The following is a 27,715-nucleotide window of genomic DNA, read 5'->3' on the forward strand; positions in this document are numbered from 1 at the left end:
TCGGATATTATTAGTGACCTGCTGGAAATCAATGGCAATTTAAAATAAGTGCATCTTATCAAGAATGAGAAAACAAGGTTAGACAAAAAGCTTTTATCTGTGTGCCACACGTTTCATCTCCTTTAATAGGAAACGGCGGCAGCAGTGAAAGAGAAATGGGACACGTGAGACAGCAGATCAAGTGGCCTGAGATTAGTAACACCTCTAAACAGGACTCCTTGACCTGGACACCGTTCACGCAAGAGTGGCTGTGATTTTATCACCTGGGATGTCATGTTATGGACAGCGCATTGATCTAGCATAAATTTAACTCTCTATGACAAAATGTAAGATGCCCTTTTCACCAATGAACTTTTGAATGAAAAAGACATTTATATGTTTTATGGTTAATGATTATGTTTAAAAAAAAAATCACATGAAACCTTTCAAGAACATGTCAAGGTTACATTTCACCCCCCAAAAATCAAAAGGAATTTTTTTATTATTAAAAAAAGTATTTGAAATAAATGTACACACACACATATATATAAGCTATACCTGGAATGCAATGTCACTAAATGAAAATCATACATTCTAATATTCCCCATATTTTTCCATCACCACAGGAATGCTATAAAACATTTACTCTTGTGTCTCTGATGAAATTGCTGTTATGTTGTTGCCGTTATGCAAGCCAGGAAAATTGCCTCTCAGATGGCAATCTGTTTCTAAAGAGGCAAACTCGACTCGATACCTTGACGGGCATCAAAAGGAAGACGCCTCAGGTGGAATGTTACCTGCATAAAAGATTTCTTTCTGTAAACATGCACTTAGTGGTTCATGCATCGGTAATACAGACACTCCTGCTGTATATGCAAATTATTTCATCTTCAGTAATGAGCTGGAGAATGAGCGTTCAATGCAATTACCAGGGATGCCGCCACACAAGAGAGTGTAACAAGAGAAACAAGAAGTGACAGAAGAGAAGTACATGGATGTCATGTTTCCTAATTTATTTGCGCTTTCAGAACTAGTATTCATAAGGCAACAAGAACGTCAACACCAAACACTTTTGTAGAAACTTAACTTTGCTTTGACTTCGATCATCAAGAAAATGTGTAATACCAAACTGGCATTGGTACAGTCATGTATCTATTGTAGCAGAAGATGGGTGTGTTGTTAACACCGATGCTCAAACATTTAATATGTTTCCCAACATTACAGAGGCACAATTCAAAGTTCAAATGCAGCGTAAGCGATCTCACCAAAGCAACACAATAAATAGTAATAGTTCTAATTCATTAAACAACAACAACAACAACAAAACCTGCCATGAAAAGAATACATACTTTGGTGAGGGCACCAACTCACTGCTAAAGAGATTTTAACAAAGAACTAAAAGAATTGAACATGAAAAGTAATTTCATTTTAACAACAACTTCCTGTTCGATGCAAAACGTCTGGCGCGCAATGAGCGCTAAAACAATCCAGTCTCATAAATCAGTCCTTCCTCTCATAACACAACAGCTTGAAAGCGTCATCAGAGGAATAATCACATTCTTGATGGAACATTTATCCCGTACAAGTCGTACTTGGGGAAAGGAATGACGCCCTGACTACCGTAGCTGTCTAACAAAACATCACGCTGTGTTCCTCGTAGGAACACGCAGACCTGGACCCCGGAAAACACGGCAACAGTTGGTAGAGGTTGTTTTTAGATCTCTTGGGTATGAACTGATGCAGAAACCCACATAGCAATTCCACATCTCCATGGAAACAGTGCCAGCTCATTCTCAACCCCTCCCCTTGTTCTCTTCTCCGTTCCTGCAGTCTCTTTAGCAGTGAGCGCACTGTTCCGATCTGCCCAGAGAGCCCTGCTGCATGGACGAAACCTTGGTGACATCGGTGGCCACCGTCGAAAGCGGGAAGCTCTCGTAGGTCTCCGGAACGCCCCAGCCGCAATGGCAGCGCTGGAGCGTCGCCTTCAGCTCTTTCTGGAAATTGGTGTTGAGGAAGCCGTACACCACCGGGTTCACACAGGTAGACGCCATGGCCATCAGGTGGCAGGCGGAGAAGATGACGTCATGCTGGCAAGAAGGAAGCACCTGGTGGTACCAGTCAAAGATGGTGTTGAAAACATTGAGCGGGAGCCAGCAGAGAGCAAAAGCGACTACGATTAAGACCAACATGGCATTGATGCGTTGAGCGCCCCGTGCTTTTCTCTGCCGGGCCTCGGTGGCCTGCTCCACCATCTCCTTCCGTCTGCGCAGACGCAGGAATATGCGCAAGTAACAGACTAAAATGAGAAGCAGGGGCAGGCAGTACTGGAAAAGCAGAAGCGAGGTGGTGTACGCCAAACGGTTGCGTTCGGACGGCCAGAGCTCCATGCAAATGACGTGGTCGCTGAATGGGTTGAACGGCAGGCTGAGGTTCTGGAACGGGGCGTTAGTTAGGATATTAAAGGACAGGAAGGGTAGGGAAATGAAGCAGGCCACCATCCAGGTGACGGCCACGGCCAGGTACGAATGGCCTGCGGCGGGCGTCCAGCCGGTGGGGTGGATGATGAGTTGATGCCGCTCCAACGCGATGAGGACCAACGAGAAGATGGAGACCGTGACGGACATGCACTGCACAAACGGCGTGACCTTGCACAGCGTCTCACCCAAGATCCAACGGTCCATGAGCGTGTAGATGACCGTCACGGGGAGGCACACCACGCACATGAGGATGTCGGAGCAGGAGAGGTTGGCGATGAGGATGTTGGTGACGTTTCTCATCTCTTTTTGTCTGGATATGATGAAGACCAGACAAGTGTTGCCCACCAAGCCCACCGCTATAACAGTGCTGTAGGCCACAATCAGAAGGGTTGTGCCACTCACAGAGGGAGGGCACACGTTGGAATCCACCCATGTTCTCTGGCCCAACACAGCAGAGGTGTTGCTGATGTTGTCTGAGGTTGGAGAGGCCTCCATAAGTCCCAAAGTTGGATGAGAAGCAGCTAGGCGTTCACAGAAGCGTCCACTCTTCAAACACCATAAGAAAGTCGACTCATTGTTGAGGTCCTTGCATTTATTCGCAGACGGCCAGTTGGTTGACCTGGAGGAAAAGGAGCATGTAAAGACCGTTAGCTGGCATTAAAATGGGCAATAGCCTATGTTGAGAGGGATTTAATAGGAAAGGATTTAACTCAACAAGTGAATCTCTGGGAGAGGTTAAACCCCTTAATCCAACAGATGTTTGTGGTCTTGAAATCTGAGCAGACAGATCTTGTTTAAGGAGAAAACACTGCAAATCTCTGCAAAAGTATTTTCACCTTATCATTTCATAAATTAGTTTATGCATATGTCCACCAAAACAGCTGATTCTTTCTGCTCTAATAATGCCATAAACTCAACTAATACTCTTTGCAAAAACTCCCTCGGGATGTTGACAGGTCATCCTGTCCGTTAAGCTGACAGATGGAGGTCTCTCTCATGAGTATTCTCTCTTTATCCCTTTTATCTCCAAGTTCTCTTTTCTTTGGCCTCAAATGGCTTTCATGTGATGAAGTGATAAAAATAATCATATCACGAACTACTGATTTAAAAGCTGCCAATGTATCAGCACATTTTTACACAGAATTTGACCGGTTTACCTTGTCAACCTCAGTCAATCTGAAGGGATGGACATTGAGAACCTTATTCAATGAAATACTAGAACCAAATATTTTTGTGGCTACGCTATGCTACTGAATCTACCGTGCCATAGCAAAAGAAATCATGCTTTAGTTAGCAGTCTGAATTGAACATGAGACAGGAAAACTGGACACTGTCAAATAATACAGTGACATTCATAGAAAATACATCTTTCTATTGCATTGTCCTAGCTATTTGCGCATTACAAGAAATAAGAGAACATGTAAGATACACAGATGCATCACAAGCTGTCTGTTCCGCTGCAATTCTACAGTGCAGCATGTATTTGCTGCTACTTCTGAGAACTATTGAGAGGCTCCATGACCATGAGCCGCCATTGCTGTAAAAAACGAGAGGGAACACCATTCCAGAGTGGAAGCAACTTTTTTAGATTTTGATTAAAGTTTACCACGACAAACTATTTTTTTCTGTGTATTAACTTGCACATGTTAATTGTTCACCACATCACTAGTAAATGTCCACTAAGAAAGTAGATAGTGTCTATTTTGATTTCATGACGACTTATATATGTTTGCATAGTATGTATTAGGGATGCTTTCTCAAAAACAATTTTTAGATGAAATTGTAGAATTGTTTCCTTCCTTCGTTCTATTACTCCACATACTTGAATAAGCACTGCATATAAAGTGACTTCATTTGACTTCTGTAATGCATACAGATTGGTATCAATCGCATCAAATATTTTACTCTCGCAGTCACTTTAGCTAATTTATTCCCCGGGCCGGCCACTCTGAGTTTCACTTGGATTGAGTAAGTGTTGTAATTAAGCCGCGGCTAATATCCTCTCGCTCCTCCAAACCAACTGTCGAGAGTTTCACACCAGCTTATTACGTCATTCATCTCACATGGAGAGGGAAGCTGATTCAGGGAATGCCTTACTGAGATTATCTACTCCACAGTTTCAATCCTTCACAGCTCTAAAGAGCATAATTTATCACACATAATCTTTTAAAGAAGTGCTCTACAATTTGCATTTCACAAATTAAATACCAATGCTTAAGGCAGCAAAAGAGTATGTTGCTTTTGGCAAAACAAGACCAGGGGGCTCTCAATGCAGTAGCTAAAGTGTTCTAAATAGTTGCTAGGCCGTTGCCTGAGTGGTTTCTAGGGTGTTTCTACGTGGCTGCTAGATGTTTTTGGTGATTTCCAGGGCACTGCTGTGCAAAGTGTTCTGAGTGGTTACTAGGGTGAAGCTATGTGGCTGCTAGACATTATAAGTGGTTGCTAGGACATTGTTATTAAGCAGCTTAAGTGGTTAGTAGGCCATTGCAGACATTTTGGGTGGTTGCCAGATGTTTAATAGACTGTTCAGAGTGGTTTCTAGGGTGTGGCTTTGTGGCAGGTAGACATTTTAGGTGGTGTCAAGTAGGGTTGGGAATCGAAAATCAATACTGAAGGTCATACTTGTAAGGTCATACAGATACTTGTTATAAAATAAACAATTAAATTCCTCTTATCGATTCATTTGTGTGCATTCAAATGACTTTAAACCATTCCAGCGCAAGAGGACTTGCGTTCTGTTTTCTGTCTTGCGCACACATCAAAAAAATGTGAAGGCCGCCTCTCATATTGAATAGTTCCCGATACAGAGTCCATAGGCAAAAATTCCTTGTGTAAGTCTTATTTATTAGCCTGTTGATTTTTGTTCATGGTATTCAGCTACAATGAAATGTTTTGCAATAAGACTTAGAATAAATGTGAATGACCGTATAGGAATCAATAAGAATCGGAATTGTTAAAGGAGTCATAATGTTGTGTTACCTTGGATACCCAATGCTCTATTATAGTCTTTCAGGCACTTCTAAAAAAGAAAAGTGGAAAAAAAATCAACACAGAGCCCCTCAGACCCTTATTTCTAAAGGCATTATTGTCTCGCGAGATCTGATGCGATGTTTTGGCTGTCGTGGACGGTCATTATAATAATGCAAATGAGGGGCGCGTTGATTGGTCGTAGAAAAAATACACCATTTCCAGATACATTCTTACAGAAGCCCCACTAACTGAAAGCTATTTTCAAACTGCATGTTTTGCATGAGTTTGGCTAATAATGTTTAGTGGTATATTGTTTTCATACTTGCATTTAAACAGTTTTAGCCACTGAGCATGGACTCCTGTACCGTCACTACTGTAGCTGCTAGTGTAAAACAAAGTGGAAAGATGTGGCTAGCATTCGTAGAGTCCATTCCCCGTGTTTACCTCGAAGGTAACGTTACATACAATAGCCGCATTAACAGTTAGCTGCTATTTGTTAACCACAGTAGAGCAATAAAAACACAGTTTTACCTTTTCAATTTCTGGCAAGTCCCTGATGGTGGGGATGGCACCTTTTCCCAAACGGAGCTTCGAGGCCAAGTTCGCCTGATATTGCCCCAAATTTGTAAATGATTCCGGTGTAAAATGTTTAGCGCACACACCTAACGATACGCCACTTGAAAGAGTTGTTGGGACAGCGTCATTAAAAATGAATTTCCTCCACTGTTCCCTGATAGTTTCGTCCGTTTTTGGTAGATAAAACACATTTGCATGTTGTTTGTGGCAGTCAACCACAGAGCATCTCAGGTGTGCACTCGGTTTCTCCATCTTTCTCGAGTCGACTAAACTGAATCTGAGGGGGAGAGGGGGAGAGGGGCGGGCTTCCCGCGGCATAGGTTTGCGGTGTCCATATTTGATATATCCTCCCCCGTCTTGATGTCAAGAGGGGGAAGAAATCAAAAGCTCGTTTTTTCGTGCGCGTGCACGTGGCCTATTTTACAAACCCTGAGGTAAACAAACGCTTCACTTTTAAATATCGGCTTCCCGGCCAGTGTACAATCATTATGCAATCATAACATACATTGATTCTCGTGGAAAAGTGAAATTTCTACATTATGACTCCTTTAAAATTAAAGCGATACCCAACCCTAGTTACAAGGCGGTCCAGGTGTTCTGAGTGGTTGCTAGGGTGTTGCCATGTGGCTGCTAGACATTTTGGGTGGTTGCCCGGGTACTGTTATCAGTGGCCAAAGTGTTCTAAAAGGTTGCTAGGGTGTTGCTATGTGGCTTCTAGACATTTTGGGTGCTTGCCAGGTGATTACTAGAGTGTTCTGCAAGGTTAACAGGGCATTTCTATGTGGTTGCTAAACTGTTCTAAGTGGTTGCTAGGTTGTCAGTCTAAATAGTCTATTCTGTTCCCTATATGTTAGATCTCTCTAAACATGGGTTGAAACAACCCAGCATTTTTAAAAGCACTACATTCTAAGATAGAGGTCAGATATGAGAATATGATATACTGATATGTGATATCTTTGATAGATGTGTCCTTCACAGGATACAAAATATCGTATTACCACAGTGCTGACATGCTGTCTCTCTGAAATATATTGGCATATATCACAGGCAGCAGCATCGGAGGTTTGTGTGTGTTGAGAGAATGACTCAAGAATTTAAGGGAGTGTGTGAATTTATATAAGGCAGAACTAAATGAATCATCTAATTTTCATATCACACAGACAAGTCTGAGCGACATGCTTTCATAACCGCTCACAGAGATTCACTACTTGTGCAAATCAAATGCATTGTCGTTTGGGACAAAAAAAGAAATGAATACACCAAAAAGACAAAAAAAGAGTGAAAATAAGTATTTTTAACAGGCATCTAAATCAAGCTGAGGTACATAATAAAAATAAAAGGGACACATTAAGGGAATTATTCACCCAAATATGAAGATTCTGTCATTCTTTATTCACCCTCATGTCATTTCCAAACCGGTATGACTTTTTTTTTTTTTAAGCAGAATTATACACAAATATATATATATATATATATATATATATATATATATATATATATAAACAAAATTATAGCAGAATGTCCAAGCTGGTCCATACAATGACCGTAAATGGTGACCACCACTGCTAAACAAAAAGACCTGAATTAACTCATAAAAGTCATTTGAAGTACTATTATATTGATGTATTTTTTTTATAATATATATATTGCCTTGATAGCCCCTGCCCATCCGCTTTCACTGAAAGGCAACAAAATCTCCTTTTGTGTTCCAAGAAAAAAAGCCAAACAACATGCAACAACACGAGAAAATTATGACAAAATGTAAATTTTTGTGTGAACTGTCCCTTTAACTAAAGCTTATGTAAAACTCTTCTCACAGGAAGACAAAACACAACAGGACATTTATCACTATTTGTGAGCTGCTGACTGTCTACAAGGTCAGATAGATTCAGTCAGAAAACAAAAGAGTGAATTTTGACAAATTGCTTTCTGCTTCCATTAACCTTGAAAAGGTTTGACAGATGCTCTAGTACAGGGGCGCCCAATCTTGTTCCTAGAGATCTACCTTCCTGCAAAGATCAGCTCCAACCCTGATCGAACACAATTGAACCAGCTAATTAAGACACTTGATAAATACAGACTTGTTGGATCAGGGTTAGAACTGAACTCTGCAGGTAGGCAGATCTCCATGAACAGGTCAGGATTGGTCACCCCTGCCCTAGTAGTTTATTAGATCTTTCCTCATGATTTGGATCCTGTCATTTTCACTGTAGCTGCACGTTTCTTGTCATTCTCTTGAATCTGGGAGGTTAAAAGGAGGAGTGACGACAGTGAAGGATAAGAAAGGACCAGGCCTGGACTTTACGTTGCGTTTTGTTTAAATGTGTGCAGCAGTAGTGAGGGGCTGCCGCTTTACTTTCGTTTTTGATATTAAAGTTTACGTTGATCGTTTGCCGGTTTCCGCCTCCTTCTTCCCTGAGTTACATTGGTGGCAAAATTAAAGCGGCAGCCCCTCACTGCACTCTAAAAACTCCTGGGTCAAAAATAACCCATAATGGGTTAATTTTGACCCAACTCCTGGGTTAAAAAGGGACCAACTAATTTATGGGTTATTTCAACTCAGAAAATTGGGTTATGCTTTTTGACCCAAATTCTGGGTTAAATACCTGACCCAGATGTTGGGTTTAAAAAACCCAACATCTGGGTAGAAATAACCCAAAAATTAGTTGATCCTTTTTTAACCCAGGAGTTGGGTCAAAAATAACCTAACTTAACCTCACTATCCCAGTATGCCTTATTTCAGAAAATAAAACTTTGTTTTACATTATATTACACACTTCAAGCACTTTTACATTTTTATTGCATTAAATTAAAATCTATATAAAAACACACACACTTGGACATGTTTATTTTCCTATTTATTTTAGGTCACACTGTAATAACAATATTAGAAATAAAAAATAGAAAAATAAACAACAATTCTCAGAAGAGCCTCAGGAATTTAAGCCTGGGGCCAACTTTGGGGACAAGATTTTTGATAGTGTCCTCATCAAAGTGAAGAAATGCCTCCTCATCTATGTCTTCATCTGAAAGACAGAAAACAAGACAACATGAGTATATTTAATAAGTTGACAATTGTGAACCACTCACCAGACACTCTTTCATTATCAAGCTAACAAATAATCACTTTTAAGGGAATGCAGAGGCTTTTTTTTTTTTTTTTTTTTAAGTGGCCCAAATTGCTAGTTAACTAATGTGGTTCTTTTGCAGCATTAACGTTACCCATTTTGTGTGAATGACATCTTTTCTTTCATTAAAAAGTGTAATGACATTAGGTGAATATCTTGCCCATTGCATAACAGCTTAAAGACAAGGCACAACAAAATCTTGCACTGACACATTTAAGTCTTATTAAAAAAAATGTAGGTATAGAGAGATGATATAAGGGCAATAAGAGTAAAATGCTCACCTCTAAAATTCTCTCTCAGCTCAGACAGCTGCCACTCAGTTAGCTTATCAGCGACAAAACTGTCCATTCAAGATGACCTGGAGAAAACATAGCAATATAGAGGTTAGCAACAATTTGAAGACTTGACCCGCTTCTTTAACTCTCACTACTTCAGCCAGTAGAGCACTGTATAATATGATAAGCACGGCGCAGCTGGAAAACATAACTCAACTATTGTGTTGCCTCGTCGCTCTGTAGCCGCGGCTATGGGGTTTGCACACCGGACGAGAAGCGTCGCGTCGCGTCTAGGACAACTCGAGGTATTGCTCACCGGACGTGCAGTCTCTCAAGGGGCTCACACACCGGACGCGAAGCGCAGTGCCGCGTCTTTAAAATTCGAACACATTATTCTCTATGAGTGTACACACACCGGCGGCGCCATCCGGCGTCTGTCCGCGTCCGCGACACCCATAGATATATACATATATAGTGTATATGCGCGACACCCAGCAACGGCTCAGGACCGTGTTCAAAATCGCGTCCGGTGTGTGATAACGTTACCTCGAGTTGTCCTAGATGTTGTCGTGATAGCCACGGCTACATGCCAACCACAGAATTACCACGGCTAACGCTAGTCTCAAAGTATTTTTTTTTAGCAAATGGTGATAAACTAGCAACAGGGACATCGACACAGAAAAGTTTACATTACATCAACACTGAAAATACTCTCTTACCTTGAATATAGATGAAGTTGCACCGATGAAGCACAGGCCAAAACGGATCGAGCGCGAAAGCGACGGTTATTTCAAACGACTGTTGTGAGAAAATTCCAGAACAACTGCGGGCGAGAGAGAGAGAGAAAGCCAACCCTATAACCCAGAACATGGGTTACTCTTTGAAAAATAACCCAGAATCCCAAACAACCCATGAATTGGGTCAATATTTTAGCCCTATAACCCAGAAAATAGTTACTCTCTGAAAAAATAACCCATAATTTTAACCCAACACAAATAACCCAGAAAATGGGTTGAAGAAATAACCCAGGAGTTTTTAGAGTGTGACGACTGCCGCGTATAAACAAAATAAAACCACAACATAAATAGTCCAGGCCTGGTCTGCTCTTGTCCTTCACTGTCATCACTTCCCCTTTGGTCCTTCCGGTGCTCCTCTGTGAAAATCGAGAACGGTGTGATGCGCAGGTGACACTCATTAGCAATCAGTTCCCACGGCTCTCGGCCCCGCCCTGCTTGCCACAGTGACTTTTTTCTTTATCAACAATTGCTCGCAAAATGATGGACGATTCACATTTTCGCGTGTCATATCCCGTGATAATGAAGTAGACTAAATTACCCAATGAGGAGGGCGGTTACTTGCGGTTTGCCCCCATCCCCCTTCACATGATCTCAAGCGCAAGCCCCCCGGAGAATTATAAAAGCCCCCCCATGTGGTGTGTCCTGGCGCCGGGACTGCTTGAAGAGCAGCTAATAAGCTAATGACAACTACCACTATCAAAGTCAGACAACAAGTATTACCTTTACTATACCATTACCAACTCAGTGCAACATTAATGTTTTTTCTTTCAACCCTTTTATTGGTACTTTATTGCGCTCTCAGTATTAGAAAGATATTTGACTCATATTAGCATCTGTGAGTCACTTGGGAAATTGACAGCTTCATAATGACCTTGAGTTATGCCAGGCTAATCACAACCTCTGATTAAACAGACTATGGAACTGTCGAATCAACAAATTATAATGGGAGTGATCAAACCTAATCAAACCATCCCTTAAAATAATTGTCTTGTTGAAGTGTGTAATTTTTTTCTCCGATAAAATACTTTCTCATATTTAATCTTTGAAGATTAATCTTTACTCGCCCTTATGTTGTTCTAAACCGGTTTTTTTTTTTTTTACGATGTCAGTGGTGTCAAATGACTTTGAAAATATCTTCTTTTGTGTTTCATAGAAGAAGAAAAAATCAGAGGTTTGGAATGACACGGCAACTGTAAGTAAACCATTTAGGTTGATTTGCTCAAATAGCATATAAAAACATTTTTGTTTGAAGACAGCTACATTGTGCTAGTGCTTTTCTAAATCATCTGACCATTTGTTTTGACCATGTTCACCTGATGGATGATAATATAAATGAAGAAAACTAATTTGCATTCAAGGAGAGACCATAGTTATATCTAAAGACATCGAGACATCTTTTTTTTTTAACTCAAATTTTTTCAGAAAAAAAAAAATGATATAATGTAGCAGTCAAGGATGGAATCACATCTTGATTGAAAATTGTATCCCTGAGCTATTCTGACCATACAAACACATTTCCACTCATTATGTTCTTTACACAGATGGCAATTACACATTTCAACAACCTTGGATAGCAGGACATTATCTCTCTCTCTTTCTTTGACATGAGCTCTCTCGACCTTCAGCAAAAGGACAATTACATGTGGCACATGGCAGCTGAACAACAGTGTTATTGATGCGGGTTCATGGCCACAGAAGCCCTCTGATTGAAGAGGAAATGCCTGGCTCTCTGCTGTAGTGGATTCACATCGGTTCTGAGGAACATAATATTTCCATAAATATGTGTCTCCCTATAGGATGGTGGAAGGGCAATTCACTACATAGGACGCACACTGAAGGTAATAACACTGCTGAAATACCACAAAGTGGCCCAAGGCGATGTGGTTTAAATCCATCTGGGCAGGCCAACTACACAGAGACAAGTCAATTTATCGGAAAATCAGGGTTGAAGAACAGCTGCTCTAGTCTATTATTTGGGAGGACATGAATAGCAGCAGGACATAAAGAATAAAGCTATGTGGGGAAAAAGGTATTAAAATACCTTTAAAGGAGCCGTTTCAGAAATAAAGAATAAAGCTATGTAGGGAAAAAGGTATTAAAATACCTTAAAAGGAGCCGTTTCTGTTCAACCAAAAATTAAAATGCTGTCATTTATACTCACCCTTAAACCTGGTCACTATTCTCTTTCAACAGATCCTTAAAATCTGTGTATGCATATCATGTAGGCTACATACATACACACACACACACTACCATTAAAAAGTTTTGGATTGGTAATCTTTTTTTTTATATAGCCAAGAATATAGGCAAGGAAGAATACATTAAATTGAGCAAAAGTGACAGTACATTTTTTTTTTTATTATTATAAATGTCGTTCTTTTGAACTTTATAATCAAGGAATCCTGAAAAAAGACGCATCACTGTTTCCACAAAAATATTAAGCAGCACAACTGTTTTCAACATTGATAATAATAATAAATGTATGAAAAGCAAATCAGCATATTAGAATGATTTACGAAGGATCATGTGACACTGAAGACTGGAGTAATGATGCTGAAAATCCAGCTTTGCGTCACAGTAATAAATAACATTTGAAAATATATTCAAACGGGGAATGGTTCTTTTAAATTGTGAAATAATATTTGATATTGTAATAATAATTTATATTTCACAATATTGCTGTCTTTACTGTATTTTTGATCAAATAAAGACTTCTTTCAAAAACATGAAAAAAATACTGACCCCACGACTGTGCTGTATCGTGAATAAGTCACGGCCGAAGGGCGTTGTGCAACCCCTTCAGCCGTGAATTATTCACGATACAGCACTAGCTTCAAGTACCTTATTGCTTTTATAAAACGGTTACCACACAATACACATATTAAAGCCGAAAAATATGTTCCTATGCAACTTTCATGAAGTAAAATCACTAAAAGCCTTCCGCAAAAAAAAAGAAAAAAAAAGTCCCTGACCGTAAACAGCAACAGAGGTTACATATATTATTCCGCCAATAGATGGAGACAAAGACTGTCTTAATGAGTGAGTCAGTCAGTAGAGAAGACTTTTACATTGAAAGGACTCAAACTTGTGATCACGGAGAAGGAAGACGCAACTGACAATGTATCGGGTTAAAACATAGGGTTAAAAGGACAAGATATTGCAGCGGACATTCAAACGGATTTTTTTTTTATTATGAATATATGGACTGACCTGAAGGAAAATGCTGTCTAGCCTGTAAATGCAGGTACACTCTCTTAGGGCGTTTTCACACCTGAAAGTCCGCACCAAGGTCCGAACCAAAGGTCATGTTTTGATACATTGTATAGGCCTACATTTGGTTAGTTTTGGTTTGGTTTCACATTGCAATTATGCGAGCGCACTAAAGAACTTTACATTACGTACTTGCGTCCTGTCGTCATCATCTATATGGGCTGCATCTTGACATTGATTGGTTTGTAAACGGACGTGCGTCTGACGTCAGTGTGTTGTCAATTCGGCGGGTAACTTTGACAAGAATGAATGAACAGACGCATATCGTTGCCACTATACTGTTATTATTACGGCACTCCCTGCAGCACCGACTATACTCGAGGCGAGTTCAAATTCGCCAAACGAACATCCTCGGTTTGCGAACATTTTATCGTCGCCGGCAGGACGCAGGAAAAATGTGTGTGTGTGTGTGTGTGTGTGTGTGTGTGTGTGTGTGTACGCGCGCGCGCGTTTGAATCAGCTGGAAGAAATGCGGTGGGCAGGACTGACAGATCTGCACATAAATATTCTTCTTCAGTTGTTTAGGCTACGCGGGAACCACCGGAACTTCCTGTAAATAGTCTGAAAGTCCGAACCATACAGAAAATGCTTTCACACTAGAGACGAACCAAACCTTTGCTCAGTTTGATCCGGACCGAGACCACCTCTTTTCGTCGGACCAAATTTCGTCTGTTTGGTTCGGACCGTGGTCCGGGGGAGGTTTCACACCTGTAATTTTGATTCGGACCAAACTGAAAAGTCCGAAAGTCCGGACCAAACAAGGTAGGTGTGAAAGGGCCCGCCCCTAACTCGATCTCTCACAATACTCTAGGTTTATGAGATCAAACATGTGTTTAAGTTGCTAAGAGTGGTTGCTAGGGGTGTTGTGTAGTGATACATAGTTTTATCGTTAATAAAACACAGCTATTGACCAATCAGAATCAAGGATTGGAACTAACCGTTTTAAAAATACATAAATATTCCATTCTGTATGAAAAAGAGCAGCATCCATATTCATTCACAGATAAAGGTTTTAATCAACATGACGTTGATTTTTGACTGAACCTTTACATTTTAAGATGCATCTTAGCTGTGTATCTTTCATCAAAGACAAGCGTAAATACAAGCTTTTCTTTAAAATGTCAGATTTTGGGCCACGGGGCTGTAGTAAAAACTCAGGCTACACATCATCTCCAACTTCACCCCATCCAGTAATTGCCGGCAGGGTGAATCTCCTGGTGTCACCTTGGTTCTTGGAAAACGGGTGTTGAAAATGCACCGGGGGACGGCTAAAGCATAACACAAGCGTCCTATAAGAATATAGCTTTTTTAGACACTTCATCTTCATTCGACTGATGACGTTTGACAATCCTTCAAAATCTATTACATCCATCACTGACCTTTGATGTTTTCATCAGCACCTTTTAAGGATGGGAATGTTTCCCCTCACTAGCTTATGTGGTTTCACATCCAACAGACATGATCTCTGTTCATTATGAAATCCCTCAACACAGCACATGTAAAGACTTTTTTTCTTTTTTCAACCTTGAACCTCTTGGTCCTCTGCAGAAAAAATATGAAAGGTAGGCCTACATGACTAATCAATGGTCTACAATCTATAGAAGTACATTGCCCCGGTTCTCAACTTGTTTTGCTGCAGGATGCAGATTTTATATTGAACATCAAGTATGAACCAAACCAACCCAAAATCACCTCTTAGGTGTGTTCACAATTGTAGTTCGGTTCGCTTGGTTCGTTTGTTCCGGATTAAATATATATATATATATATATATATATATATATATATATATATATATATATATATATATATATATTTAATGATGGTCCGCTTAGCATTCACATTGGCATTTTAACACCTGCCTAAAAATACCAAATATAAAGGCATAGGGATATGTTCACAACCTGATTGTTCAGCCTTTATTAAAGGGATGGGTCGGAGTAAATCAACCTAGGGTCCTTTGCACCATGACCTCGAGCCAAACACCCCCTCAGAAGCTTTTTTTCCCTTGGTCGAACATTATTAAAGTTAGAGCTTATTTAGAGAAATCAGCCAAATGGCTTAGTGCATGTATGTATAATGGATCTAAGGTTGTATCTCGTAAATTACCCCACTAATACTGCCCAGAATGCTACCAAACTTCTACAGTAGTACAAATAGGTTCTGTACTTATAAAACGAGGCATTGGAAAGTTTGTAAGTACATCAGGAGTTTATTTAAATAACACTTGCCTGATGGCTAATGCTACCGCTAACCTGGACGTCGAGGTCACTTCCGTGATTTGGGAAAAGCCTGTAAAAGTCCAGACAGAAAGCGATGCATAAGGTTAGTGGGGTATTTTACGAGATACAACCTTTTGGACCCATTAGCTCCTGCACTAAGCCATTCGGCTGATATCTCTAAATAAGCTCTAACTTTAATAATGTTCGACCAAGGGAAAAAAGGCTTCTGGGGGGGGTGTTTGGCTCGAGGTCATGGTGCAAGGGACCCTAGGTTGATTTTACTCCGAACCATCCCTTTAAGTATATTTCACAACTGAACTTACCAAACATCCAAAACAATGCTTTGTTCTGGGCTAAATGCACTCAATGTATGTGCGTAGCCTACATATGATGGTATTTTGGCCAGCTGAGAACTCGTGAAGAGCTTATAAAATGTGTAAAGGAGTTAAAACAGCGGCAGGAATCCCTCCGTCACACACAAACGAAGATCAGCTGTGCAATAGGTGGTTCTGACAACCTGTGATGAGCAACATCGCAAATATGACGAGAAAAAACACGTATGCTTGAGCATTCTGTCCATTTCTGTCGCATCTCGTTGACATCATGTCCTGTTTTTGGTTCATTTACATGTCTGTGGTCCACGTTGCGATCATATTTAATTCAAACCGAAGCGGATCGAGACCCATCTTTTCAGCGATCTCGCGTTCACCAGGGTTCGGACGGCAGCGTTCACGCTTATTCAAATGAACCGCACTAACAGAGCAATCGCACCAGGATTCGCTTTAATCGAACCAAACATGCCAAGTGTGAACACACCCTTACACCACATTGTGATATAGTCTACTACACTGTATTTTCTTTTACCTTTTGAAGTTTTGTTCATAATTCTTACAACGCAGACCTAATTTATCTGACGTCAACCAATTTACATAAATTTGAGCCTTCGACGTCAAGAGCAAAAGATATTTGCTGCATTTCTTCTCCCTTTTAAAGTTGACATGTTTATTTATATTGCTACCCCGACTAAACACGATTACATGGTTAGATGCATTTTATTTAGTACATTTAGGGCTTCGTTTTCCCCCTATTTCTATGAATATTAACCCACCAGTTGAGGTTTCCTTTTTAAGCTACATAAACTAAAACTGCTATGGCCATCTGTTATTGTTTCTTAATTCTTTCTGTGCAGATTTTTATTTAAAAAGAGATTAAAATTAGATCCTGCCATTGCTATTCTGCCATCTTGTGCATGTAATCTTCTATGAAATGCAGTTCAATGTGAAGTGTTGCTAATATGCAATAACATTGAAGATTACAAGCACAACCCCTTGAATTCCGGATAATGCGAGGGGAGGTGCCGTCCGAAAACTAATCTTATGACAACTGCCCCACACCATGTCTTGACTGAAGGGTCTGTCTGAATCGTGATACGGTCATGAGAATATCTCCAGGAATGGTCTATTTTAAGAGGAAAGGACAATGTAATAACCATTACCTTGAGATCCTTTCACACCTGTCGATCAAATTGCAGAGAGACCATAAACCATAAACACTCCACAAGGGCAGGAAAGATTCTTAATCTATATAAAGTGCAATAACATACCTCTCATCCTAACATTAATCTTTTGTCTCTCAAGCTGCATTACCGAACAATCCCTGTGTCTAGTCTTGACCAAAAAAAAAAACACTCATTATTTTCTGAGATTATATTTTTAATGCACCCTGACAAGCACAAGCCAAATATTATATTTTAAATCCCACTTGTGGAAATCTCTAGTGCGGTTGTGGTTAATCGTTCCCAGAATTACTATTTGCTCCGACTGTTTCCTCATCACGTTCAGCTGTCAACTACTAGATCATTCTATCAAGTCTCAAATTCCAACTTGGTGGAAAAGGTGAAAATGCTCTCACCTCCTTTCACTTATAATTTCCATCAACAGATATCAACATTTCACATAATGCTTCCTGAATTGAGATTATGCTCAGATACTTGAGCAAATTGCTAAGTAGATTGTTGGACACACATTTTTTATGACTTTTTCTGTCATTTTAATGAAGTTTCTTTAAAATACCTCAAGGATCATTTAGCGTTTCTGATAAATTCATGGCTTATTTTTTATCTAAAAGTCAATAAACACACATTTCATATCACATGCCAAGATTCAGATGATAAAATCAGTTGCATAACTCAACACAGAAATGCAAGGAATCGTTCAAATTCCAGACGCTTTTAAACTGTGTTCATGTCGCAAATCTGCTCAGATGTTCACACATCATGCATACAACTGAGTTTATGTTATTTCTAATCCTCTACAGCACGATATATTCACGATATAAGCAATCTTACCAGTCCAGCTGTATTTTCTCCTGCGCTGATACCGACAGTGCGGCGGAGAGCCCGAACTCGACTGACGGAGGAGGAGGAGGAGGAGGAGGAGGAGGAAGATGCTGAAACTCAATGTAACAGCATCAGCATCTGTCTGATTCTCTCAACGAGACTTCATGCGTACAGATGGGCAGAGAGTGTCAAGATGAAATGCTGAGAAACTTTGCGTGGACGTGAATTTGGTGTCATCCCCCTCTCGCGAGCACCTCATCACTCGATTGGTTGTTGTTTGGAGCTCTCGGTAAACAGACTTTGTCGCGCTGAATGCTGTGAGAAAGGTTAATTAATAAGATGGTTAATTAAGGCTAACTGATGATAGGTCATTGCTGTAATGCCGCTGTGTTGTTAGGCTATGGTTATTGACTCAAAATAGATGTTTCGTCATTTAAATGACGTTTTTCAACATCGATATTGTAGGTGGGTGAACTTTACATTAATAACGGCATGTCTTGCACGTCGAATACACAGGCTATCACGCAATATTTTTTCCAGAAATCGTTAGAAGAGAACGCTAGAGCAATATCAAGATGTTTTGGGTTAGCCTATTCCGTTTGACCTGAAAACGCGCTTTTATATCAAATGTCGAAATATGTAATAAAAAAATAAAAGTTAATTAACTTTACTCACAGACACAACGATCCACGACTCCTCTGTTTTCGACTTTCTTCCCATGACAACAATGGCTTCCTGCCTGCGTAGTTACACCCTATAGCACCTTGGTTACGCCCAACTGGTTTTTATTTAATTGACAAACGTTTTCAGCTATAATTTTGTTTTTAATCTACTTAAGCTATTTTTATTTTATTTAAGTATTTAAACGCATGCCACACAAGCCCCACAAAAAATGTCATATAGGCTACATGTCAAATCTTAGTAGAGGTGTGCTCATGTTTGTATATTTTGCTTTTTTTAATGTATTTCTTTTAATAACTTAACAGGCCTAGAACAAAATGCATTAATCAGTGTCAGCATTGCATGGGCCTCTCAGTTATAAATTATGCATGTCTATAATTATTGTAGAAAAATGGGGGGGGTCACTTTGAATTATACGTGTCCGCAGAATGCTGACAGAATTGCATGAAATTATACAAAATTAAATTAAACCAACAAAAGTCATTTTAATAGTTAGATCATATAAAAAAAAGCTCAACATGATAGTATCTGCATTTTTACCTTTTACATTGCACATTGATTGTAGATTGAAACAGAAATATTACTCTGTACTTCTCCGACCAGAGGTTATTTAAAATATTGTTGAAAAATAGTTATGATGTATCTAAAATCCCATTTATTCAACAACATTATATCTCATTCTACTGCAGCATAAAGAAAATTTTGAGAAAAGAGAGTGAGGAGAAAAGTATTTATAGTTCACTTAATATTCAGTGAGAATGTCGTTCACACAAGCTATTCAGCAGCTGAAACTACCACAAAATATATCTTTCAAAGATTAGATACTCAAACAGATGTACAATGCAGAGTAGCTTATTACTTTTTCCTGACGTTTTGTTCCTTGACACAATTAAGGGTCAAAATTAATTACTCAGGCTCCATTTAAACCTGACAGTATGATTTAAGAACAAATGAAATCCAAGAAATCTCCACTGGGGTGTATTGTTGAGTAATTTGTGAATAATGAGTTTTCAGGCCCTGGGAAAAGGATTTCAGACAGAAGATAATAAAAGGAGCAGAGCATGCAAGACAAAGAAGGCAGGCCGGAGAAGAAACTGTCATTACGAATATCGCTCTTTCATCTCAGGAAAAAAAGAAAGTAAACCGCAACGAGCAGGCCGTCTGCTGCCTAACAGAATGTTTGATTAGATGTGCGGTGGGAGTTTGAGTTACTTCGGTGGCAGGCGTGGCGTAGTCGATGATGGCTAGACCTTGACGTGTGAACCGAGCATGGAAAATATTAAGCTCACTTCGCTGGTTCTTGCCTATGATTTACTGCACAGATGCTATTTTTGGCTTAGCCTATTTGTGATGTAAAACAGATCTTGCTGGGAGACAAAACTTGGTTTTTGGTCTTTTAAGATACTAAACCCATGCTATTGAAATGCAAATGAGCTTCTCAGTACCACTTTCAGAAGTACTTCAGGAGCCAAAGGCTATGAAGTGCAGATCTTGAGTCTGCAGAAGAAAAGCAGGTGATGCTGCAGTTTTTAGCAAAGGATGTTCAAAGTGTTGCTTTCTTTTCTTCTTTAAAAGGGAATATTTACTCTAGTCAAGTGAGTCTGCTTTTCCTAATATAGCGCTTTTAACAATACCGGTTGTTCAAAGCAGCTTTAAATGGATAAACAGGAAAATAATGATGCCAAAAATAATTCAATTCAGTTCAGTGTTCAGTTTAGTAACTGTGGAAAGTTCATCATCATGAAATGAGTTTAAATCAGCTAAGCAGAAGATAATAGAGTCATTATTCACACTGTTAGACTTTTCAAGGGTTTTTTACAGTAACTTACTGGCAACACTGTTGCCAGTAAGTTACTGTAATTAAGAGTTACAGTACCAAACCGTATTTCAGTTTTGTGTAATACAGTGCATTACTGTAAAAACTAAGCTAATCAGTACAGTGCATTACTGTAAAAACTAAGCTAATCAGTACACTACTGTAATTATTTTTATTTGTACTAAATATAAATTAGATTTGATAATTTTGATATATGATTAATTTTATTTTTATCCTACATAAGTACTACTTTCATACAAACCAATTAGACAAAGTTCCAACAGATATACCATTTTTTTATTTAAAACATTTCATATATATCACAAAATAAACATGCCAATGCTGGAAATGATGTGTGAAATTTTTACACATTAATGGGTGAGTTTAGAGACAAAATGTTTTGTGTTAATTTTAACTAATTCATTGTGTTAATGATTTTAACAAAGTAAATATGTCAGAGAGGTTAGCACAAAGATGTGTAAACGTGTTAAATTAACACATTATGTGCTGTCCTTCACTGCACAAACATTTTTGAAAACATACATAAAACCATAAACAAAACATTAGCATTTGACTAAATGAATGTAGAGTCATTGGTTGTTTAGCTTATACAAGTATTATAATGAAATATCAACCATTACATTCATAAAACTGCAGAATATAAATACATTTTTAAGCATTCAAAAAGGAAATGTCCAAAACAGGACAAAACACAGTTCTTTTCACAATACATGACACATAACCCCACCTTAAAAATAATTTCACTTATTTCCAAAAATGTGTTGGATTCATGTACACTGGTGGCCAAAAGAAGTATTTAAGTGTCGTAATGTTTTTGAAAGAAGTCTCTTTGATGCTCAAGAAACATTTCTTATTATTATCAATGTCTGACTGTCTACTCCATCTTTTCTAGAGCATAGGAGTAAAAGTCATCATCAAAATAATCTTTAAAAAGCCAACACAATGTTTTTGTCCACCTTTGTGAATAAATGAACTTCTCCAAAGATTGGTTCCTGTTCAGAACTTGATTGACAACATCAGAGTGTTCCCTGGTCTGCATGCGTGCCCACAAACACAAATGTACTCAGTCCTTCAGAGGAGATCCCGGTTCCAAAACTATATGAGAGATCGAGAGAGAGAGAGAGAGAGAATATTAGTGTCACATTATTTTTAACCTCCTTTTTTGTTAATTTGTATTATTATTTTCACAAAAACTTAAGAATATATATTTGTAAACAGCTTTTGTCAATAAATAGCATACAAAAGAACTAAATTAAATTATGCCAGATTAAATTTTAATACTTACAAATCCTAAATTCTGTCCAAAAATGCTGAGATCCATAGAAAGAACGACTGAAATAGATGATTTTAGCCCATTTCAGCTTGTCTGCAGTGAAGGAGTACCTGTTTGAGACAAATACACAGTAAGATACATGCAAGAAATCTCTGTGTGATGATCGTTCTCCTTCCTACAGTAGTTAACCCACCTGTGCGCTGATATTAGGACCTTCCTAGTCAGGTGGAACTGCAATGGTAGAGTCTTCTGGCTAATAAAATATAAAAATAATGCAAAAATATAAACTTAATTTGTTTAGAATGCTAGATTTGGTCTGAATGAATTAGTGAGAGTTTTACTGCAGTGCTTACCTGGATACATTTAATCTGGTGAGACTGAACAAAGACAATGGTCCATCTTCTGATTGGTTCATTTGCTGTGTAATAAAGTTAGACACAATGCAAAGGTCACTTATTTGATATAAAGTTAGCCAATTTTATAGAGATTTTATAAGATATTTTAAGCTACCTAGTCTGCACCAGTGGCTCAAAAGCAATTTTCACATAGCGTATGCTAATCATTTCAGCAAACTTATCTCAAAATATATCACAAATGGCCTGGCCTACCTCTGGAATCTTGCTAGAAGTCACTGGCGCGAATTGGCGCTTTGTTGCAGTTGCCTTTAAACACAAAAATGGAAGTAAATATTAAATTCCATTAAAAAAAAACAACTATAATATGGTATAGTTTGCAAACTAATGCTAAAACTATAAAGGTTCTCATTAGTAGGCCAACATTAGGCTATAAACAGAATTTAACATTAGTTTATTCACATTTATTGTTAATGTAAACGCGTTGCTCGTTGGCATATTTTAACTCGACAATTCAATAATCTAACAAAGTGTGTAAAATGAAACGTTAGCTCAGTTTACCATGGTAAAGTTCGTTACCGCCATGTTGACGAGTAACGTTAACGTTAGGCTAACGTTAACGAACATACGTTAAACTGGGCACAATCCTGTCAACAGTCAGTCTATGGTCAACATACACAGAATGTTTTTTTTTTCTTTGTTTTTTTACCTTGCTTGCTGATCTCTCTCTCGGTGAAGTGAATTCCGTCTCTTCCCCGGGCCAGACACGAACGTCGCGATCCAACAAAAGACAGACCCCATTACCTACACTGGATGTCTGTCTGACGCGACACGACAAATCCCAGACAGTGTAGTGATGCGCCGCGGCCGTTATATTTCAGACGCAGTCCGATACGAGTCCAAGCGCTCGCGCTAGTTCTTACAAGGGATAAACAGGTTTGCATTTAAAGGTCCGGTCGCTTCAATGTGTCCAATATAGACAGCCTCTGGCTATTATAGCGTTGTAGACACGCGGTGTAAGGCAAAAATTAGGAAATAAAAAGCATGGTGGAATGGTGCCAGCCAGAGAGGCAGTTACGTCAAATACAGTAGTATACAGCAAATTTAAAAAATACAGTAAGTCTCTGTATGTGGTGTTAGACGTCACAGAAAATTCCCATGATGCAATGGGAATCACAGTTATTTACTGTAAAGAGAAATAGCAGTATAATACTGGGGGATTTAAAGTAAATAACTGTAGAAATTACAGAAAAGTCTAACAGTGCACTTTGAGTCAATTCATTGTTGATTCAGTTCAGTTCAATGTGTCAGTCTTGCAAAATCAGTCAATTATTAAACAAAGTCGATTCAGCGATAAAGCAGTGATAAAGTGTCATTTTTTAGCTAAATTCAGTTCATGTTTTGGTCTCATCCAATAGTGTCAGTGCAGACAAATCAATGAATATATAGTAGACTAAATATCTCGATAACGGCAATTTTGGATCAACACACAACATTTTCTAATATTATATTATCCTGATATTGTAATCATTAAAAGTTGTAATTTCGGCCAAACACGTTCATGGTGTCTGCTTAACCGAATAAATGAAGTTGACTAACCTATGACTTAAAGAAATGTGTCTATACAGAAAATTCAGTTCAGTTCAAGTTTTCACAATGCATATTTTTTCAAAGCAGCTTTACAGAAAATGCTTGTTTTATATTTATAATTTAAGTATTCTGTTATAAGCCAGATATGAGTATAATGTCCATATGGCAGTAATACTGAATACTGAATATTGAATACTGAAATTATTCATTATACATAACAACTGATGAAGAAAAGAAAGCATTTGGTAACTGAACTTAATGAGTAAATGAGATACAGCTCTTCTCCGTGTGACAACTTGCCCCGGTTCTGTTCTGTCTGGGGGGGGGGGTTCCCCCCCCCCCCCCCTTGTCTCCCTGAGACGAGAGATTTCTGTGGCCCTGTCCCAGATCAGATGGCACCCTATGCACTCGCGGCCTTCGTACCGCCGCTTTGACTGTCGGGAAGAAGTCTGCTACGGAGCTCGCATCAGTGCGGGCTCGGCAAAAGTGCGCATCGAGGGCGCAAATCGACCACATATAGGCTCGCGAGCATCCTTCTGAGACCTAAAATGACACATGGGACACCCTACGGTCTCACAGACTTAACGGATACGCGCACGCGGCAGCCATTGTAAGTCCACACGACCAAAAGTGCATATGAAGTGTGCCATTTGGGATAGGGCCTGTTGTGTGTCTGGAAAAAAACCTCAGATGACGCAAGAATCGTCATTTAGCGTCATCTGAGGCTTTTTTGGCCAGAGGCGAGAGACTACAGCCAGTAGGAGGAGCTAGTTCCGCATGTTTTCAACCCGCACATAGGGGGATCTCACGATAAAACGGCGTCTTTTCAGTTTCGAGTCGACTAGTAGCCTAGCTGTATAATTTCTTCCGATACTGCCCTCTGTAACCGGTAGGCGTTGCTTGGGAGTGGCCTCGTAGATCAGCGAAGCAAGTGCATTCTGGGAGTTGTTGTCTTTCATCCACATGAGCCAAAAATACATTTTCTGGCTTTTCTCAGTCTAAAAGGCACCAACTTCAAAAATAATTTCACATTTCTACTACATAAATGACCCAATTTAAATACACATTCATCCTTCCAGCGGTGAAATATCCCTTTAAGTGTTTAGAGGATTTAGTTTAGAGGATGTCAGTTTAAGTGTTTGAAATCAACATACAAAGCCACTTATGAAGTAAAATAAGCAACTGAACTTTTGGCGCAAAACTGTTAATGAGAAACTTTATTCTGTGTCACAACTAGCCCCAGTTCATTACAATGAACACTTACAAGAAGAATATTAGTTATTAGCTTCATTTAGTTAAGTTATGAGAAATGAAAGGATGCCACTTCTGTAATTTCTTGAAGCTCAATGCCTTCATTTGGCACTTGAGAAATTGAAAGCATCCCAATTTAGAGTCTTAAGTGGTGAAAAGCCTTGCACGGTCTTGGGAAAATCCCTGGAAAATCTCTCTGCAGCACTACTGAAATTAGTTCACTAAGCCTCTGATGTCATCCAGCGCTCGTTTCGTCATTTTAGCAATCATCCCTGAAAAATCAAACCAGAGCTTCTGCATTCACAACACCCATCAAAAAGGGACCAACTGTTTCTGGGTCATTTGGTCCTGTTTTTTCTCTATGCTGCGTGTGTAAAAAGAGAGAACAGGACATGTAAGAAAAGCTTCTTTAAAAATGCATAAATGTGACATTTGCGGCTCTCTCAAGGGTCTTCGACTGAAAACACATTTCGGTGAGTGAACCGATCTGTAAGCTTCTTATGCTCGTCTTGACTGCATGGTCAGAAAATTTCTCAGCCAAACACTAAAACAAATTCACCCACTCTGGCAATCCCAGACTAAATGATTTAAAATGTTCAGTATGTGGAGAATTAATGTGTGATGACATTTCTCTGGAGTATCCCTTTACGTCACCTAGCCTAGTATTGTGAACCGATGATAAATACGGAGTGTCTCTGACATTTATATAATCCCTGTATGGCTCTCCTTAACATTCACCTCACTGTTTGCACTACATTTGATTTGTTTGGGTGAGGAAATTATGAACGGAAAATGTCAAAACGACTAAAACGTCTAAATAGCCTATATAGCTGAATTTCATTAGATTGTAAACATTTTATAATGCTGTAAAATGTGTTGATAATAATAAAATGCATTGTGCCACCAGGAGTAAATTTTAATATATGTTGGGGCCTTCAAAAATCGTACAGGATTGACAAAAACAGAGTTGAATTTTGCTGATATTTCTACAAATACAAAATTTCAATGAACAGTTGATTACTATTTTTAAAAAATGGTAACAGGGATGAAATTTTAAGGTCACTGCCTACCGATAAACATTAGAAAAAATAAAATATAAATAGATTAATAAAAAAGGAGACTTTAATTTGTAAAACAACTCGAAAGGATGATGTCCTTATGATTATTTTTATTTATGGAATATTTCATTACTTTAAAAGGTGAAAATATGATAGCAAAAGGGTCGACTTTTATTTTTTTTATAATATATCATTGAAACTAGAATCTGAAAAATAGAATTAAGACAAAGTGCATACACATGAAAAATGTATTTATTTTAATTTAATAAAAAATTCAGCAAGGATGCATGAAACTGACCCACAGTGACAGTACATTGTTAGAACAATTCTATTTCAAATAAATGCTGTCCTTTTGAACTTTCTATTCATCAGAATTACACACACACACACACACACACACACACACACACACATATATATATATATATATATATATATATTAATATATTATTATAACTAAAAAAAAATATAGCACAGAATATATAGTATCAAAATGATGTGCACAATTGTTGATATGTTGATAAGAGTATACGGAGAAGCTGGAAAGGGATGGCACACGCTGCGATGACTCTTATGTCTTTCCATATATGAATAAATGTAAACAGAGCAGAGATGTATTGAGTCTGACAGTCCGTGTTCACTCTTCTCATGTGTATTTATTTCTGCTACATGCTTGATACAAGCCTCATAATTAATCAGAGATCCCTTTGGCCCCTTCCACGTCTCTTCAGATGTGCAGTTTATGTGTTTATCCTTGAAGGTTTGTATGAATGTTGTTCATTTTATTCATATAGTGGGCAGCCAGTGTAAATTTCAACTCTTTGCGCTTCAGAAACCCAAAAGCATTCAAAGTCGCTTCGCTTGCATCCTGTCAGACGCCACACTAAGCCACGTGATTTATTTCACAGGTTTTATACACAAGCCAATTTTTCGCGGCAGCCAGATTAACAGTCCCGTGGTGCTGGACAATATCATCAGAAAGAGGACATAAAAAAGATGGTAGTTGCATTCAGACTCAGTGGGAAAAGAAAGACTGTAATAAAAAAGAATGACTGCAGTGATCTAATGGAAGGCCAGATGGCAGGAGATGATGGAGGGTTGATTGCCAGTGGAGTGGGAGGGGATCCAATCCTGGCACGCTCGCCCCGTGGTGTCACACCAACACCAATATGACACTAGCATCCAACGCTGCCCCGCGCTGCCAGCTGATGAGGTCACAACTGTATACGATTTAACTGGCTGTTTTAAAGGGATACTCCACTTTTTTTGGAAATAGGCTCATTTTACAACTCCCCCAGAGTTAAACAGTTGAGTTTTACCGGTTTCGAATCCATTCAGCCGATCTCCGGGTCTGGGGGTCCCACTTTTAGCATAGCTTAGCATAATGAATTGAACCGGACAAGACCATTAGCATCTCTCTCAAAAAAATGAACAAAGAGTTTCGAAAAGTTTCTTGATTATTACGCAGGAATGAGAGTATAGTTCCTAGCCCTATCAGCCTAGAAAATCGCAACTTTTCATTTTCTGTCGGTCTTAGTACACGATGTAACTACAGAAGAGTCAAGTTTTAAATAGGAAAAATATTGAAACTCTTTGTTCATTTTTTTGAGAGAGATGCTAATGGTCTTGTCCGGTTCAATTC

The 27,715-nt window shown here is 38.9% G+C and overlaps 1 protein-coding gene and 1 long non-coding RNA gene across 3 annotated transcripts; both read right to left on the reverse strand.

Annotated features, from left to right (window-relative positions):
- Positions 1–972: 972 nt before the first annotated feature.
- On the reverse strand, positions 973–18,232 carry npy8ar (neuropeptide Y receptor Y8a). The gene is made up of 2 exons (XM_084401240.1): positions 18,040–18,232; positions 973–3,075 (listed from the first exon to the last, which is right to left on the reverse strand). The coding sequence occupies exon 2, from the start codon at positions 2,949–2,951 to the stop codon at positions 1,815–1,817; it is 1,137 nt and encodes a 378-aa protein (XP_084257366.1). The 5' UTR covers positions 2,952–3,075; positions 18,040–18,232; the 3' UTR covers positions 973–1,814.
- Positions 18,233–21,449: 3,217 nt separating this feature from the next.
- On the reverse strand, positions 21,450–23,432 carry LOC311285124. 2 transcript variants are annotated; one of them, XR_014626307.1, is made up of 6 exons: positions 22,884–23,432; positions 22,430–22,483; positions 22,175–22,239; positions 22,015–22,074; positions 21,834–21,931; positions 21,450–21,643 (listed from the first exon to the last, which is right to left on the reverse strand). It is a non-coding gene; the product is annotated as an uncharacterized lncRNA (long non-coding RNA). The 2 variants fall into 2 exon arrangements; XR_014626306.1 differs by lacking the exon at positions 22,430–22,483.
- Positions 23,433–27,715: the final 4,283 nt, after the last annotated feature.

This window comes from Rutilus rutilus, assembly GCF_951802725.1.
Source record: "Rutilus rutilus genome assembly, chromosome: 25".
Classification (NCBI taxonomy): Eukaryota; Metazoa; Chordata; class Actinopteri; order Cypriniformes; family Leuciscidae; genus Rutilus; species Rutilus rutilus.